The sequence below is a fragment of the Arachis hypogaea genome, chromosome 2 (genome assembly GCF_003086295.3).
Source record: "Arachis hypogaea cultivar Tifrunner chromosome 2, arahy.Tifrunner.gnm2.J5K5, whole genome shotgun sequence".
Classification (NCBI taxonomy): Eukaryota; Viridiplantae; Streptophyta; class Magnoliopsida; order Fabales; family Fabaceae; genus Arachis; species Arachis hypogaea.
The window spans coordinates 69,769,792-69,789,541 of record NC_092037.1 but is presented as its reverse complement, the minus strand read 5'-3'; the positions used below and the strand labels follow the sequence as shown (position 1 = coordinate 69,789,541).

Genomic DNA, 19,750 nt, shown 5'->3' with positions numbered 1-19,750 from the left:
ATTATATAATTATTATTGTTTTTTATTAAAAATTATTTTTAATTTGATTTGTTAAATATAGATTTTACAACTTTTAGAAAACTAAAAACTATCTTTTAAAAGCCAATTTAATAAACTACTTGAAAAAATAATATAGTTTTATTAAAAGGGCGCACTACACATCCATGTAACCATGTAAACAAGTTGGTCCAATCCCAAATAGAGTTACGTACATTAATGATGAGTGAAAACACGCGCCCGAAAATCATTTATTACTTCGCGCTCATTATGAAAAAACGTTACTTCTTCCTCAACACGAAACCGCTCATTCTCTTCGAATCTCTCTCAAAATCACTCAAACTTCAGTCACATTCTCTGCGAAAACCACTATTGGAGAAGAATCGCGAGAAGATTTAGCAAGGAACAACTAGAAACGAACGAAAACAGCAACAGAGATTTGCCTTCCTCCTCCTCCTCATTCTCCACCTTCTTTTTCGCGTTCCTTCTTCTTCACGTGTTTTCTCCTTATCTTTATTCTTTTGTTGTTATTGTTGTTGTATTTTCTTTCTTTTTTTGGTCTTTTCCTCTTTCTCTCTCTGGTGAAGAAGGAGTAGAAGGTGAGAAGGAGGTGTTTTGAATTGTGCATAATAGAAATGAATCGAAATGGCCAACTCCACTGAACCGAACATCATTCATGTGCAGTGACGGATCTAGAAAATTTTGATAGTGGGGCAAATTGATATAACATGATAATAATTTTTATAATAAAAATAATATGTGTATATAAAAAATTAAATATTAAATTATCTATTAACCATTATATATCTATGTATAAATACATGTATTGTTTAACTTATTTTTAATGTGTATTTTATATTTTAATATATATTTTATACAAACAATTATTTTTTATGTACATATAGCATGATTATTGTTATGATTATATTTTGTTATTATAAAATATGATTAGCCTTCAAAATATCTAATATACAAATTAAAACACTAAAATAGTAATTTAAATATTATATATAATTTAAAATTCTATTCTTTTAGATTTTATATTTTTAAAAAATTAAGTAATTTTTCTCTTAATACTACCATCAAGCTTTCTCTCTTTCCATATATATTACTAAATAATTATTTAAAAATTCACTTTCCAACACAATTAGAAGCCGACTCTGATTGATATTCATAGTTAAAAAGGTTCTTTCAATTAATATAGTTGCTACGCAAAAAATAAAGCTAATTTAAAAAGAAGATAAATAATATTTTTGAGTTGATTTTTTAAAAAAAATACTAATTTTGTTTAAATCTGAGAATTGATCATTCTAACGAATATCTAATATAAAACTTTTAAATTGACGATTAAGTACCAAAAGTTAAGTAAAAAATTATTGTGGGGTCAAAATTAATAATCTAATGAGGGTAAATAAATATTATTATCATATACTACTAAAAAAAATTCTAAATTGTAGTGGGGACGCTTGTCCCCACAGCAATATACTTGGAACCGTCCCTGTTCATGTGCTACATAAAACGTCATAAACATTTAATCATCAAAAAAAATATTTCTACATGCACAATGACTCAATTGAGCACACTAACAATCAAGTAAATCAAAATGAGCAACTCCACTTAATTGAGCAATATTCATGTGCTGAATAAAACGTCATAAATATTCAATCACCAAGAATAGAATTTTTCCGTGCAAAAGAAGTTAATTGAACACATAACAATCAGGTGAATCGAAATGGTCAACACCACTGAACCGAACACCAATAATGTGCTGAATAAACATGATAAGCATTCAATCAGTAAGAAAAATATTTCTGCATGCACAAGGACTCAAATGAACACATTAGCAATCAAGTGAATCAAAATGAGCAACTCCACTTAACTAAGCAAAATGTTGGTGTTGTTGGTGATGATTATATCGAAGAAGAAGAAGAATATGCGTGCGCAAAGAAAAAGAAGCAGAAGAAGAACCTACATGCGCGATTTAAAAAAAAAAGAAAGAGGAGGAGGAAGAGAAGGAGAAATACTATTCTTTTTTATTGAAAGTTGATAACTATTTATTCACCACATGAACATTGTTCGGTTCGGTGGTGTTTGTGATTTTGATTTACCAGATGAATATTGTTCGGTTTAGTGGCCTCCTTTTACTTTGTTCAGTGTTTAAGATTATTGTGGTAGCATGCAGCAATTATTTCCTAGCTGTCTCAACGTAATAATCTCATTCAACTGATTTGAAGTTGAATTATTCATTGTTTCTATTCTTATTACGTTGAATTTAATGCAGATCAATAATGAAGAATGCGAGCAGAAAAGAAAAATACAAACAAAGGAGAACGACAAATTTTATTAGGTTGAAGAAGAAGAAAATGATGAAGAAGGAAGAAAAAGAAGAAGGAAAACGCGAAAAGAGAACAAGGTTTACGTTGAGAAAGGTTTACATTGAGAAAGATTTATCACGCAGCAGAAGGTTTACGTTATATACGTTATATAAGGTGCGTGTATAACAAACGCATAAGAGGGTTGAGGAGGTGGGTCTGTTGAAGTTATTTGGATAATTTAAATAAAAAAAATTACATGAATATAGAACTTTTAAATTAATTTTTAATATGTACTATATAGACATAATAACTCAATTTAACTTTCAGCGATAATCTTTTATTAATTAGAAAAAAAAAAAAAGACTTAGATTTTGATAACCAAAATGGTAGGTATGTGCTCTTTATCTTTTTTACTAAATGACTATTTAAGTCTCGTCTTAAAGAATAATATTATAATAATAATAAAAAATCATATTTACTTAGCTATCCATGAACCTAAAAAATATATACATGATTGAACTAGTCAAGACTCAAGAACCTGAATTCAAAACAGTAAGGGGAGAAATGCCACTTTGATGAGGTGAGCTCCGTAGAACCCATATATGTAGGTGATAAGAAGGTGATTATGAGGACAAATTAAAATATTAAAACAGAAAAAATATTTAAAAAATTGGAAGTCTCAGTTAATAAAAGGACAAAATTAGATGCTTTTATTAAAATATAAGTTTATATTAGCCTTTAATTTAATATTAATAAAGTGCAAATTTATTTAGAATATTTTCAACTGTATGCACCTCCTAATAATTAAAAAAACAAGTTGACAAATAATCTTCATAAATGAGAGCACACGCTTAGAAATACTACTAACGTACTAATTAAACATGCCCCCAATTAAACAATAATTGACCTAAAGTTAAGTAAACGGAAAAAATAATTTAGCCTTGAAAATTAGGGGTGCACAGACCGGCCCGGCTCGAAGGCCCGGCCCGGTCCCGAACACTTTAGGAACTAATTTGGAGTGATTTCATCGGGTTTAGGGTCGGGTACGGGTCTCAATAATAGACCCGGTCATTATTTCGGGTCGGGTCCGGGTCATAGCTCGGGTCATCCGAAGTCGGCCCGTGGCCCGGTCATCATACACAATTAATATTTTTTGTTATTAGTGATGGATCATGACTATTTTTACGTGGAATTTAAGTATTGTAAATCTTAATATTTTGTGTTATTAGTCATTATAAGACTATAAGTTAATGTTTTATGTTTAGAATGCATAAGATTTTAGATTAATACATAAGATTGTGTTATTTGTATTGATTTAAATATTTAGTATTATTAGACAATATTAGTATTGATTGTGGTTATGCTTTAATATTGATTGTGGTTATGCTTTAATTTTGAAGAATGGTTGGTTCTTGTTATATTTTTCTAAGTAAATTTTACCATGTTAACTAATGGTTGGAGTTTTGAAAATTTGGATATTTTTACATGCTAATTTACAAGAAGGTATCAACGTAATGTAATGTTAACGGCCCGGTTTTCACCCGGTATAATTGTGGCCCGAAAGTGTATTGGTTTCATCGGGTCTAAGGCCGAGTTCGGGTCTAATAAATAGACCCAGTGTATATTTCGGGCCGGGTCTGGGTCACATCAAACCCGACTTCACCCGGCCTATGTGTACTCCTATTGAAAATATTATTTTTGAACTGCATAAATCTATCTAACTAATTTAGATTAGTCTAATAATTAACTTACTAATTCGTTTAAGTAAATATTGAGAATTTAAATTTTACTATGTGTATATAGTAACTTATTAATCAACGATAAATTTTTAAATAAAATACTGATGCACAACAAATTAATTCTTATTCTACCGAATTGAAAAATATACTATAGAAAAAAAAAAGTTGGATACATCCAAATTAAATTGAATAAATTATATAAGCAGTTATCAAGCCGGAAACTTTGAATGATATGTATTTAGACAAAACAATAATATAATCACCTTTAATTTTCATCTTATTATGTGCAAAACGTGTATTAATAGTATGCTCTTTTTACAGGTAGTTCTTAATTAATTAATTTGAACTGGTTTGCATATTTTTATTTTGGTCAATAGTGATCTTTCCATGTGAAAATTACATTGTAAATTCTGAAATGAATTGGCATATTTAAAGTATCCTATAAGTTAACTCCTCTTCTGTATTATTTGTTATATATAACTTTTTCTTTCCGAAAAAGTCAGCAATAGAAGGTGTTCAAATATGGAGAAAGCAATTCATAGACAGAGAGTTTTGCTTAAACATCTACAACAAAATCCGTCACATTCATCTTTTCATCTTCAATCCACTCATCTCTCAGTAAGTTTATTTACCTATTATTATGTCTTAGTGTTCACAAATGGAGACATGCATGTCCAAAAGGTTTCAGCTTTGAAAAAAGTTGAAATATTGCATAATAGTATATGGTAACTTATATTAATTATTTTAACAATTAATTAACATGCATGCCAGGTTACTTTTATTTTAGAGATGATTTCCATAAACAGAAAAATGAATGCCGCCGGTATGCGGTGTTAAAATTTTTCAGTTTATGCTTTACTCTCATCTTCAAATAAAATTTCTCTCGTCTTCTTACACTACTCTGATCTCTTTCCTTCGACCAATTTCAAATTTCTTATTAGGCCTCAGCCTGTGTTGCTGGCAAATCTTCATATGGGAAAATTGATGCATCTGAAAATGATGATAATGATGTGGTTATCATAGCGTAAGTTTATAATGGTCTTTTTTTTTTTTTTCCTAAAGTTAAGAGTAAATTTTGAATTTAAAATTTTTAGGTGAAAATGAAAAAAATTGTTATATGAATTATAGTTCATTGGCTTATAATGATCTTGTTGATGAGGAGGAAACGACAAAAATGAGTTAACAATAAGAGTAATGTTAGAAAAATTAACATTACAATAATTAATTTTAATCAATATTATATCAGGTTGCTAAACAAATTTAATTATGAAATTTATTAAAGATGAACTTTTGCTAAGTTTAAATTTTAAATGTTTTTATTTTTAAGAGTTTTAATTTTTTAGATATTTTCTTTCTTTGTATTGAATATTAATTGTAACGTTGATTGTAAAATATTAGTTTCAAACACTTTCTCTAATAATATATATATATATATATATATATATATATATATATATATATATATATATATATATATATATATATATATATATATATATACACTTAAAATTAAAAAATTTACACCTAAAACAACATTTTAGGATTAACTCAAAAAAGACATATACCCGTAAAAAATTAGATTATTTGATTGTATTAGAAGTTGAATTTAATATTAAAAAGGGCATTGTTTTGAATTTTTCATTTCGGTCTTTTAATATTAAGAGAGACATTATTGATAACGACCTATATGGTTAAGGTTAATTACTAATGAGGCTATAAAAAACAATTATAAATATTAGTGCACACCGAACTGCTATTTGCAAAGCAAAGCGTGGTGGCTTCAAGGATACCCCTCCGGATGACCTACTTGCTTCAGTTTTGAAGGTAAATTCCATGCATGATCAAATAATTGTTTGCCAAAATTTAATTCTCATGCTTCATTTATAGTAGGTTTTAATAATAATAATAATAATTGATTCTTTTGTACATACTAAATTTTACACAAATATTTAATTATTTATGATCATATTAATAAATATATTGAGTTACTTTTTTGCTTTTACACTAATTATATAAAAAATTATTTAAAATAACAAATTTAATTAAATAATTTTGTAAAATATTTTACACAATTAATATATATAAAATCCACCTATTAATTTCTTTATTGCTGTTTTCTTTTTGGTCCTTAATAAGAAGTCTTCTTTCACATTCTAAGCATCATTATTTCATGACATGTGACACAGGCAGTAATAGAGAAAACAAATGTGAAGGCAAGTGAAGTTGGAGACATAGTTGTTGGAACAGTGTTGGCTCCTGGAGCTGATAAACTTGTTGAATGCAGATTGGCAGCCTTCTACGCTGGTTTCCCTGGTCTATCTTTATATATAAACACAAACATATTTATTAATTTATTTTTTATTTATTAAATATATAATAATAATAGTAGTAGTTATAAAATTAATTAAAATAATAATATTATATTTTAATTAAAAAATTTAAATTTTATTTTAATATCATTCATTTATAATAAATATAATTATATTATGTATACATAAAAGATTATGTGATATATATTAAAATAAAAAATATATATTAAAAATTATTTAAATATATAATAATTAATTTGATAACTTATTTAGTATCCACGTAGATTTTTTAATAGATACGACAGATGATTTAATTTGAGCTCCTATGTATTTAAAAAGCTTGATTTCGAGTGTAATTATTGATAATAAACGAATCCCTCCTCTAATCTTGTTGCAGAGACTGTGCCCGTCCGAACTGTCAATAGAATATGTTCCTCTGGACTTCAGGCTGTTGCTGACGTGGCTGCTTATATAAAAGCAGGCTTCTATGACATTGGTAACAATTAATTATTTGATAGCAACCCAATTTGAATTTTCTTTAGCTAATAAGAAAAATATATATGGTTTTATAGTTTTTTTATTGGATATATATAAAATAAAAGATAGTTAATAAATAATTACTAATGATCTTATTCATCAATTTGACTAATGCTAAGGTGATGAATAGCGGTTTCGGCTCTAGAATTTTAAATAATTATATCTTTAAATAAAATATTTGCTTAAAAAAATAAAAAATGTAATATAATGTAGTAAATTTATATGTGATTATTATTTTTTATTATATAATGAGTTTAAGTTTCAATTGTTTTACTTATTAATAATTTTTACTTAAATAATTTAACATCGTACACTAAAGTCTTTATATTTTTTTAAAATTAACTTTTATATATTTATTTCTATATTTATTTTATAAAACTTCATTTGATTTTTAATAATATAAAATATTAACATATTTAATATTTATATTATTATATAAAAATTACTAATAATTTATATCTTTTTGTTTTGGTAATTATAATGTGTATTTTAGATATTTTTTGTTAAAAAAATTAAATTTTTTTCTAAATTTAATATTGTCAAAAGAAAAATTTTTTAAATTACCATATCTTTTTTAATCATATCTTATTGCAATTATCATTTTATTTTAAAATTTGTATATTGTATTCTATTACTAATATCTTTGAGATAATTAATCATTTATGATTTGTCTTTAAGTTTTTAAAATTTTTAAAAGAATCAATTTCAATTATTGAGATATGTCATAAATTTTTAACTAAAAATACTTTTAAAGTATTAGTATTTTTTATTTTATAAAGTGTTATTAATATTGTTGTGTCTTTTTTATTAACTATCATATCAAAAATGAAACTATTTAAAAAAAATTCTAACATTATTTTTAGTTCAATAGCTACATATTATGCATAAATTATTTTTATATAATAAAAAAAATAATACACAAAAATTAAAAAGTTTATATAAAATTCAGCCCTCTATTAAAGTTTTTAGATCCACTCTAACAACAGATAAACCTATATTTAAGACTTAATTTAGTAAAATTTTTTAGAGAAATAGATGTTTGTACTTTTAAAAGCATAAATATTTTATTTTAGGTTTAATAAATAAAAAATTTATGTAATTATACTTGTAACTTTTAAAATTAGGGGTGCTTTTAAAAGCACTTAAAGAAGAGTTTTTTAAAATTAATTTGTATTTATTAAAATTAAAAAGTCTAATATAATCTCGTATATTAATTAATATTTAAATTTAATTCTTATATTAATATTTATTATAATATTTTAAATTTTAAAAATTATTTCACCAAACACATTTGTTCGTTATTACTTATGTTTATTAAAAATTATTTTTAATTTAATTTATCAAATAATATAAATTTTAAAAAATTAATTTTATAAACTAATTTTAAATAATAAAAAATTAACTAATTTTAAAAAATAAAAATTTATCAAACTAATTTAAGCCTAACTATACTAACTAGCCAAAAAGTAATTAACACGAAACGAATTTATCGAGCACAATCATTTCAATGTGACTCAATTAGCAATGTATGTGGCGCAAGGGAAAAAGGTTCCGAATTTGATTCACATTAAAAACACTATTGAAAAGTGCTAAAAGTCTTAACTAACCGTGACTACATCTCAACTTTATTCCTGTTATATGATGCAGGCATTGGAGCAGGATTGGAGTATATGACTCAAGATAGTATCATTACAACGATCCGTAACAGTAACCCAAAAGTAATAATATAATTTATCTATGATGTAGTATTGAGTCTTCGAAATTCTCACATATAACCTTCTCTACCATTTTGGATTTTAGATTTGAATATTTTAAATTTTGAATTTCATTCTAGAAGATAAGATGTAATCTCTTATCATTTATTTTATAGGTGGGACTAAAAAAATATAAAAAAAAATCATTCAAAAATAAAATATCACACTTTATTCTCTAAAATAAAAATTTAAAATTTAGAGAATCAAAATTCTTTTTTTCATTATTCATCTTGGAACTTTTTATCATGCGATTTTAAATAACAGGTGGAAACCTTGGCACAAGCCCAGGATTTTCTTCTTCCAGTGGGAATTACTTCTGAGAATCTCGCACAACGTTATGGTGTCACAAGGCAGGAGCAAGACCAAGCTTCTGTAAGTATATGTGACAAATAATAATAAAGTATAAATTTAAGAGAAATATTAGGTTGTTAATATTTTTATATTTATATTGTATTTAAATCAATACTAACTAATTTTTTATTTTTTTTTCACTAAAATTGTGTATATGTAATATAATTAAATAATTAGCAAAAAGGATATACGCTCTCTCCTACTATTCTATTTATGTTACTTGGTATTTTTTACACTTTGAATGTTTTAGTAATTAATTGCATTTAAAAAAATAAGATATTCAAAAAAAATTACTTTACTGCTGACATATATACATAGCCTTAGCCCTAGATACATCTTAAACTAAAAATCAATGTAAATTAAAGATTATATGAAGGTACCTAGCTAGTTAAACCCTTTTAATTTGTGTAATAAAGGTTGAGTCTCACAAGCGTGCTGCTGCTGCAACAACAGCCGGTAAATTCAAAGAAGAAATCATTCCTCTTCCTACTAAGGTACATATAAACACACTGTCAACATGAACTAATTTCTTGTGAATTAGACAGGGGTATGTTTGTAAAGAAAACAATTTGGAACTATTGTGTTTGGAAATCCAAAGATTACAAACACATCCTAATGGTATATGCAACCACTAAATTACTAATAATGATTTCTTTCCAAAGATTGTTGACCCAAAAACTGGAGAGGAGAAGAAAATTGTAGTGTGTGTTGATGATTGTATCCGACCAAACACAACTCTGATGGATCTTGCAAAGCTTAAGCCTTCGTTCCAAAAGAATGGATCCACCACAGCAGGTGCTAAAAGAATTTGTTAATTTTGTTACTATGGAAAACATTATTATCCTACCTAGTAATATTTTTATACAAATATCGCATTAATTAGCCATTAGTTATGTCTCTAATAAGTTTTAGCAAGTAATAAAATTAAGAGAGTACATATGTAAAGAGAACTTAATTATTTTTTATTTAATTGAAAATAGAAAAGAATGACTAATTATATACATACACAAAAGCAAAACAAACTAATAGAGTTTTGAATTTTAAACTTTTTCGTGTATTTTGAAGGTGATTAATTCAATAACAAGATTTGATCTATTATATTTTAGTAATATAAATGTTTGAGATTAAATAAATGTTGCTAAAAACTGCATATATGTAAAAAGAGTGTATGTGTTTCTTCTCAATTTCATTATTTTAGTATTATTATTTTGTTTTTGCAATTTAGGGAATTCTAGCCAAGTTAGTGATGGTGCTGCAGCAGTGCTGCTCATGAAGAGAAGAGTGGCTCTGCAACGGAAGCTCCCTATTCTCGGAATCTTCAGGTAATGACGATTTGGATATAACCCTCAATATACCATATGTACCATGCATGTAAATAGTTATTTTTTAATATTTATTTCAATAAAAAAACTTAGAAATTATTATTCAAACATGATACAAACCTCATTTTCATTCATTATTATCTGATAATTGTTAATGTATGTGAAAATTGGAAATCATCATTGCTTAAATGATGACTGATTGAGTTCAATATTGGCTTCCAATGATATTGTTGTAGGAGTTTTGCTACTGTTGGAGTAGACCCTGCTGTCAAAGGGGTTGGTCCTGTTTACGCAATTCCAGCTGCACTGGAATCTGCTGGTCTTGGCCTAAGTAACATTGATTTGTTTGAAATTAATGAGGTAATAAGAATCGATTTTATTATAATTTGTTTTATATCAGTGTCCATGATACTTACGTGTAAAAATATTCTTTTTCTTTTCCTGCCTTTAACTTTCATGTATTTATATATTTTTTTCAGAAATACTACATGGCCAATAATAATTTATATTTACATTATAAAATTTGCACACAAAAATTATATAATTAGTATTTATATTTATCAAAATTTATATATATATAAATTAATATAATTTGTATTTATATTTATTAATAAAATTTATACACATAAATTAGTTAAATTTATTTATTAAAAATAATTTAATATTTGTACGGATTAAATACCGACTAAAATTGATAAAAAGTTGTTGGTCTTTAAGAATTTCTGTATTTTTTAATTTATTTACACAATCAAGTATTTACTATAGATACTCTTATGACCAATAATATAATGGTATATATTGTGAAGGCATTTGCGTCTCAGTTTGTTTATTGCTGCAAGAAATTGGCACTTGATCCCAAAAAGGTGAATGTCAATGGTGGCGCCATTGCTCTTGGGCATCCTCTGGGAGCTACGGGTAACATTCACATATTTTACACTTAGAATTAATGTATTTCCGTATTCATGATGAACATAAGTTGACTTTTAATTTGTGACGCTTGCATGCTTTACAACTCTGGAATTTTCGTGCTTCAATTTTACGTGTGTGTGTGTTAGGTGCACGTTGTGTTGCAACTTTACTGCATGAAATGAAGCGTCGTGGCAAGGATTGTCGCTTTGGTGTAATCTCAATGTGCATAGGTGATGATGATGATGCTAGAATAATTAGGATTTAGTTATGTAATCTAGATTTTAAATTCATAAAATATATTCTACTAATGATATATATTAAGATTATTAATTCGATTTTTTTTAGAAAAAGTATACAAAATTTAAATTTTTAATGTATTTATTAAAATAAAAAATATTTTAATTTTATAACGTTTCCTATCTCCATCCTTACTGAATATATAACATTATTTTGGCGCATCATTCAGGGACAGGTATGGGAGCTGCTGCTGTGTTTGAAAGGGGAGACACTTGAAGACGCAAGCCTAGCTAGACAGAGAACACATTTCAAATCTTTCTATTTTGAATTCAGTTTCAATTGAAAGGTTCTACAAATAAATGGACTCAACTTTAAATGCTCTAGGGGAAACTTAGAACATTATATTCAATTTTCCATGTAGAGAAAAGTTAAATAAATATATATTTATGTATTCTCTTGACTCTTGTTGTAAATACTTGTTCTCCATATAACTTGTTAAAATTAAGTTATTGTGATTGGGCTCTTGGTTTGGATCAAAATAAAGAAACTGGATTTTATAACTCTCCATATTATTATCATTACTATCGTATAACAATTCACACATGGAAACAACGTGTGTCAATTTTTTTACTTATAGTTGTTTTTATGTAAAATTTGATAATTAAAAATTATTAGATAATAATTTAGTTAAACATGTTAAATTATGTAATGCTTCTTAACTAAGAATTTCATATTAACATAAGTGCGTGTGAGTTTTCACCTTCTTTCATACTTGCGTTTAAGAAGTTTTATGATGCATGAATTTTTCAATGAAGCGCGGTAATCTTTTTATTTTGAAAAATATAACCTCTGTAGTTGATGGTCAAAGAAAATTAATGCTCATTCTCAACAATTGAGTGTATGTGGCAGACATTAAATTTTCCGGTGAAAGAGTATATCATTGGTATGAATTAAATACACACAGAAACAATTGAAAAAGAGTTTCAGTTACAAGTGACATTTGAAAAATACAAAAAAATCAAGAGAAAGAGTTGAGTGGATCTATCTCCGTCTATTATATAGTATCGGTGGTGGTGTTAAATGTCGTGTCCAGCGGTAGATGAATCTTGAGAGTAGAAAAAAGATGCAAGTAATAGAAAGTTTTGACATTTATTATCAACTATTACGATTGATGCGATTTATTGTGGCTGTTTTTTATGGTTTCCACACTAGTTACGAGACACTGAAATCTAACATGCTGACATGTGATGAACTTTTTAGCTTTGTTTGCATGTTTGACGAGTTAAATCTCAATTTTGTTTCTAAAATTTGGCTTGAGACTTAGAATAATTCTTACAATTTCATTAACTTCAATTAGAACTTTCAAGTACTACAAAAAAAAAAAGATATATGGCCACGGTAACCATAGCTAGTAAAAAAGGTAACTATAGATTTATTGTTACAGTTGTGGATTTATGGTCACAATTTTTTACAGTGACCTATTCTATCATGACCATAGGTCTATAGTCATGATTTTTTTATCACGGTTTCTATGGTCACGATTATAATTTTCAAATTCTGATACTTTAGGCCACGTTTTTTTTACTATAACCATAGGTTAATCTATGGTCACCCTTCCTTAAAATCGTGATCATAGCCTTATCTATAGTCACGATTTTCACCGTGACCATACCATAGCTCTATGGTCACCCCTCCTGAAAACTGTGACCATAGCCTCTATGGTCACCCCTCTTTAAAACCGTGACCATAGCTCTATGGTCACCCCTCCTTAAAACCATGACTATAGTCTCTATGGTCAACCCTCTTTAAAACCGTGACCATATTTATGGTCACGGTTTTCACCATGACCATAGCTTCTATGGTCGTCCTTCCTTAAAACCGTGATCATAGTCTATCTATGGTCACCTTACCTGAAAACCGTGACTATAGCCTGTTTTGTTTTATGCGATTTAATTTTTTTTAAAGCATAATCACATCCCAAAACGATGATAATCACCAAATAAATCTAAAAATAAAAAATTCAAGAAATCTAAAATATTAAAAGTTTCATTATAAGCTAGATATGTTTTTAGTTCAAACAACACAAATCAAAATAGAGTGTAATTTATCCATTACATGTAATACCACGTAAAATCTCGTTTCAAAAAGTACACAACACATTAAAATATTACATATAGATAACTAAAGTCATTATAAGACTCATTCCATCCCATCCAAAATACAAGTTTGAAAATAGAACAATTAGGCAGCACCCTTTCCCTTCTTCTGGATTTTCATCATATAATATTCAAGCTCCTTACCTTCCAAAATATAGCTGCAGCATTCAAGAAGGAATGAAATAAGTAACAGATCAAGAATCAAATTAGACAAATTTCAATGCAACCCAAAAGCTTTTGAATTGCTCTTTGTATGTATTGGATTGCAAACTTTACCTATAACATTAGAAATCAAACGAAATCCAAAGCAAAAACTGTAATATTTGAAGGAAGTAAAATTATAGCAGCTTCACTTACATCAGCCCAGGCTATATCCACTGTCATGAAGATGTCAACCAGTCAGTATGATTATATATAATTAAAAAGCTAAGCAACATCAATTGGAAAACAATGTTCTATGGGTCATCCTCTAATGTCAAATCGTATGTGAATTAAAAAAATTTCCTGAGTCACCTGTTTCCATGGCAATATATTACACATGGTAGAGGTTTTAATTTTCTTTTGGACTGATTATAGGCACATAATGACTGCATTTAAGAACATCACCTCGACTATTTTTTATCTGCAGAATATCAAATATTACATGATAAGATGACAAGTTGGCAATATGAACAAAACAGACTAGGGTTTAATTGTTGGAGGGAGGGGGAGTGGAGTAAAATCAACAAGAGAAGTTCTCAGTTGAACTGGAATAAAAAAGTAGAAAGGGTAAGAAAATTAACTAGAAATATTGTACACAAAATGGATCACTAGTCATTTTAAAGATACAAATCCAACCAAAAAAAAACTTCTATTAGAATTTAAATGTGAGAATTTACATCATCCTACTATAGATTTATTTTTTAAACCTTAATAATTAAGTAATTGTTTCATGCTGACATTCTAGGTAAGGAACACTGATGAGCGAATAATTTATACGCTTTTTGGCATTGTTTTTAGGTAGCTTTTAGTAAGTTTGAGCTACTTTTAGGGATGTTTTCATTAGTTTTTATGTTAAATTCACATTTCTGGACTTTACTATGAGTTTGTGTGTTTTTATGTGATTTCAGTTAAATTCTGGCTGAAATTGAGGGACTTGAGCAAAACTCTGAAAAAGGCTGACAAAAGGACTGCTGATGCTGTTGGAATCTGACCTCCCTGCACTCGAAATGGATTTTCTAGAGCTACAGAACTCCAATTGGCGCGCTCTCAACGGCGTTGGAAAGTAGACATCCAGAGCTTTCCAGCAATATATAATAGTCCATGCTTTGTTCGGAAATTGATGACGTAACTTGGCGTTGAACGTCAAGTACATGCTGCTGTCTGGAGTTAAACGCCAGAAAAACGTTATGATCCGGAGTTGAACGCCCAAAACACGTCATAACTTGGAGTTCAACTTCAATAAAAGTCTCAGCTCGTGGATAGATCAAGCTCAGCCCAAACATACACCAAGTGGGCCCCGGAAGTGGATTTATGCATCAATTACTTACTCATGTAAACCCTAGTAGCTAGTCTAGTATAAATAGGATAAGTTACTATTGTATTAGACATCTTTTGACAGTTTAATCTCTTGACTGTTTAGCCTTTGATTATTCGGTCTCTTGATCACTCAAGGGGGCTGGCCATTCGGCCATGCCTGAACCTTTTACTTATGTATTTTCAACAGTGGAGTTTCTGCACACCATAGATTAAAGGTGTGGAGCTCTGCTGTACCTCAAGTTTCAATACAATCACTATTACTTTTTATTCAATTCTCTTCTATTCTTATTCCAAGATATACTTTACACTTAACTTTGATGAATGTGATGATCCGTGACACTCATCATCATTCTCACCTATGAACGCGCGTGATTGACAACTACTTCCGTTCTACCTTAGGCCGGGCGCATATCTCTTAGATTCCCCAACAGAATCTTCGTGGTATAAGCTAGATAGATGGCAGCATTCATGAGTATCCGGAAAGTCTAACCTTGTCTGTGGTATTCAGAGTAGGATCCCGGAAATCCGGAAAGTCTAACCTTGTCTGTGGTATTCCGAGTAGGATTCCGGTATTGAATGACTGTGACGAGCTTCAAACTCATGAAGGCTAGGCGTTAGTGACAAACGCAAAAGAATCAATGGATTCTATTCCAACCTGATTGAGAACCGACAGATGATTAGCCGTGCTGTGACAGAGCATAGGAACGTTTTCACTGAGAGGACGGGATGTAGCCATCAACCAAGGGTGATGCCTCCAGACGATTAGCCGTGCAGTGACAGCGCATAGGATCATTTTCCCGAGAGGATTGAAAGTAGCCACCGCTGATGGTGAAGCCCTACATACAGCTTGCCATGGAAAGGAGTAAGAAGAATTGAAGGAAGAGCAAGTAGTGAAGCAGAGTTTCAAGGGGAACACAGCATCTCCATACACCTATCTGAAATTTCCACTATTAATTTACATAAGTATTTCTATCCCTTTTTATTTTCTTTTTATTATTAATTTTCGAAACCATAAACCAATTTAATCTGCCTAACTGAGATTTACAAGGTAACCATAGCTTGCTTCATACCAACAATCTCTGTGGGATCGACCCTTACTCGCGTAAGGTTTATTACTTGGACGACCCAGTACACTTGCTGGTTAGTTGAACGGAGTTGTGAATTCAACTGGTGCCACAATAATGATTTCATACAAGTACAAAAGAATATGGATCACAATTTCGTCCACCAAGTTTTTGGCGCCGTTGCCGGGGATTGTTTGAGTATGGACAACTGACGGTTCATCTTGTTGCTCAGATTAGGTAATTTTCTTTTCAAAAATCTTTTTCAAAATTTTTCTTTTCTTTTTCGTTTTTCTAACCATGTTTTTCGAAAAAATTAAAATAAAAATACAAAAAAATTAGAAAATCATAAAAATAAAAAATATTTTGTGTTTCTTGTTTGAGTCTTGTGTTAATTTTTAAGTTTGGTGTCAATTGCATGCTTTAAAAATTTTTCTTGCATTTTTCGAAAATCTCATGCATTCATAGTGTTCTTCATGATCTTCAAGTTGTTCTTGATAAGTCTTCTTGTTTGATCTTGATGTTTTCTTGTTTTGTGTCTTTTCTTGTTTTTCATGTGCATCTTTGCATTCATATTTTCCAAGCATTAAAAATTTCTAAGTTTGGTGTCTTGCATGTTTTCTTTGCATCAAATTTTTTCAAAATTATGTTCTTGATGTTCATCATGATCTTCAAAGTGTTCTTGGTGTTCATCTTGACATTCATAGCATTCTTGCATGCATTCATTGTTTTGATCTAAAAACTTCATGCATTGAGTATTTTTGTTGTTTTTCTCTCTCATAATTAAAAATTCAAAATCAAAAAATATCTTTTCCTTATTTTCCTCCAAATTTTCGAAATTTTGGGTTGACTTAGTCAAAAATTTTTAAAATTAGTTGTTTCTTACAAGTCAAGTTAAAGTTTCAATTTTAAAAAAATCTCATCTTTTTAAAATCTTTTTCAAAAATCATATCTTTTTCATTTTTTTATCATTTTCAAAAATTTCAAAAATATTTTTCAAATTATTTTCAAAATCTTTTCCTTATCTTTATATCAAATTTTCAAAAATTAGCTAACAATTAATGTGATTGATTCAAAAATTTGAAGTTTGTTACTTTCTTGTTAAGAAAGGTTCAATCTTTAAGTTCTAGAATCTTATCTTGTAGTTTCTTGTTAGTGAAGTGAGTAATTTCAAATTTTTTTTTTAAAAAAATCAAATCTTTCTTATCTTTTATCTTATCTTTTTCAAAAATTTTATCTTTTTCAAAATTTGATTTCACTTATCTAACTTCTTATCTTCTTATCTTTTTCAAAATTTGATTTCAAATCTTTTTCAATCAACTAACTAACTTTTTGTTTGTTTCTTATCTTTTTCAAAACCACTTTTCCCTCTCTAATTTTCGAAAATACTTCTCTCTTTTTCAAATATTCTTTTTGTTTTAAAATTTAATTTTAATCTCATCTCATCTTTGATTTTCGAAAATTACTAACCTCTTTTTCAAAAATTATTTTCGAAATTTCTCCCTCTCTTTTCTTTTTCTATTTAATTATTTAATCACTAACACTTCTCTTCACCTCTCTTCATCTAAAAATCGGAACTTATTATATCTCTTGTGTTTGGATTCTCCTACCCCTTTCTCCTTCTACTAACATAAAGGAATCTCTATACTGTGACATAGAGGATTCCTCTTTCTTTTCTTGTTTTCTTCTCTTTCATATGAGCAGGAACAAGGAAAAAGGCACTCTTGTTGAAATTGATCCAGAACCTGAAAGGACTCTGAAGAGAAAATTAAGAAAAGCTAAATTAAATTATTCTAAAGGTAACCTTTCAGAAATTTTCGAACAAGAGAAGGAGATGGCAGCCGAAAATAATAATAATGCAAGGAGAATGCTTGGTGACTTCACAAAGCCAACGTCCAAGTTTGATGGAAGAAGCATCTCCATTCCTGCCATTGAAGCCAATAACTTTGAGCTGAAACCTCAGCTAGTTGCATTAATGCAACAAAACTGCAAGTTTTATGGACTTCCATCTGAAGATCCTTATCAGTTTTTAACTGAGTTCTTGCAGATCTGTGAGACTGTAAAGACGAATGGAGTTAAACCCCTATCTAATGTATCAGCTAATGCCCTAACAAAGTTAACAACCACCAATGAAGCTAAACCAACTACATCGAAGCCCAACTCATCTAAGCTCACCACTGCCAAGCCCACTACATCCAAGCCTAACTCATCTAAGTACACCACTGCTAATCCCAATACATCCAAGCCCAACCCACCACTACGAAGCCCACTATCTCCAAGCCCAACTTATGTAAACCCACCACTGTCAAGCAAATCCAACCAAAGTCCCAGTCATCTAAGCCCACAACTAAAAAATTCACACCAAATTCTAACAAGCCAAAAACTGCCAAAGCAACCACTGTCAAATCCACTCCTCCTGTGATCATTTAAGCTAGTATATCAACACCTAAAGGTCAATAAAATGAACATAGCAATGAAGATGACAGCAACAGTAGCAGTGATTCATACGAGAGTGCTGAAGACTCTCTTTACAAGCCAGGGGCTATTGAGAGCTCAACTGAAACTGAGACTGACAGTGGAGGATTTGAAGTGACAAAGAAGAATCATAAGTTGAAACATGCATCTGGGTCTGCTTGGAGCAAGGAAAAACAAAAAATGCTATTGGAAGAAGATATGCTAATGGTGAACTCTGATGAGGAGGTTGACTTGTAGAAGTGTTAGAAAATAAAATTACTGCCCAAGATGGAGAATATGATGCCTATAATCCATATTTTGATGAGTCGGATGGAAATAACTACAGGCACTCAGAAGAGATGAAAACTCTCCCAAACAGCAAAGATGAGGACACAGCAGATGATAGTGATGATGTGTTCCCACAATTTAATAAGGGAGTTAGATTCGAAGAGTGCAACCTTCAAGTAGGAATGAAGTTCAACACTAAACAAGACTTCATTGAAGCAGTTAGGAAATTCACTATACAAGAGGGGAAGCAGATCAAATTGAAAAGGAATGAGAGCTATAGGACAAGAGCAATCTGTAAGTGAAAAAAACAAGGATGTAAGTGGGTGGCTTATGCAAGCAAAGATCATGAGGAGACATGTTGGCAGATGAAGACATTTTATAATGATCATATATGTCCCAGAAAGAGCAAAAATAGAGCTGCAAATAGAAAATGGCTTGTAGGAAAATTAGTCAAGAAGTTTAGGAAGTATCCAAACCTGAAAGATGGAGAGGCAGCAACATATTTCAAGAGAAGATGTGACTTGGATTTGAACAAATCATCATTGACTAAAGCCCTTAAAAATGCACGAAATGTTGTATATGGTGATGCGGCTGCACAGTATTTAAGGTTGAGGTACTATGCAGAGACTCTTCTTATGTGTAATCCTGGATCCACTATTGAGATCGATGTTAGTCCCCAACTCGATTCAGATCCCATTTTTGAAAAAATATATGTTTGCCTTGATGGATGCAAGAAGGGATTCAAGGCTGGGTGTCGACCATTAATCGGCCTAGATGGAGCATTCTTTTGAAGACACAGTTTG

The 19,750-nt window shown here is 29.4% G+C and overlaps 1 protein-coding gene across 1 annotated transcript; it reads left to right on the top strand.

Annotated features, from left to right (window-relative positions):
- Window positions 1-4,471: 4,471 nt before the first annotated feature.
- LOC112719642 (3-ketoacyl CoA thiolase 1, peroxisomal) lies at window positions 4,472-12,033 on the top strand. The gene is made up of 14 exons (XM_025770287.2): window positions 4,472-4,669; window positions 4,993-5,075; window positions 5,791-5,875; window positions 6,238-6,364; window positions 6,758-6,856; window positions 8,545-8,615; window positions 8,916-9,023; window positions 9,419-9,496; window positions 9,665-9,797; window positions 10,228-10,324; window positions 10,561-10,684; window positions 11,131-11,239; window positions 11,380-11,463; window positions 11,700-12,033. The coding sequence occupies exons 1-14, from the start codon at window positions 4,574-4,576 to the stop codon at window positions 11,744-11,746; spliced, it is 1,341 nt and encodes a 446-aa protein (XP_025626072.1). The 5' UTR covers window positions 4,472-4,573; the 3' UTR covers window positions 11,747-12,033.
- The last annotated feature ends 7,717 nt before the right edge of the window (window positions 12,034-19,750 follow it).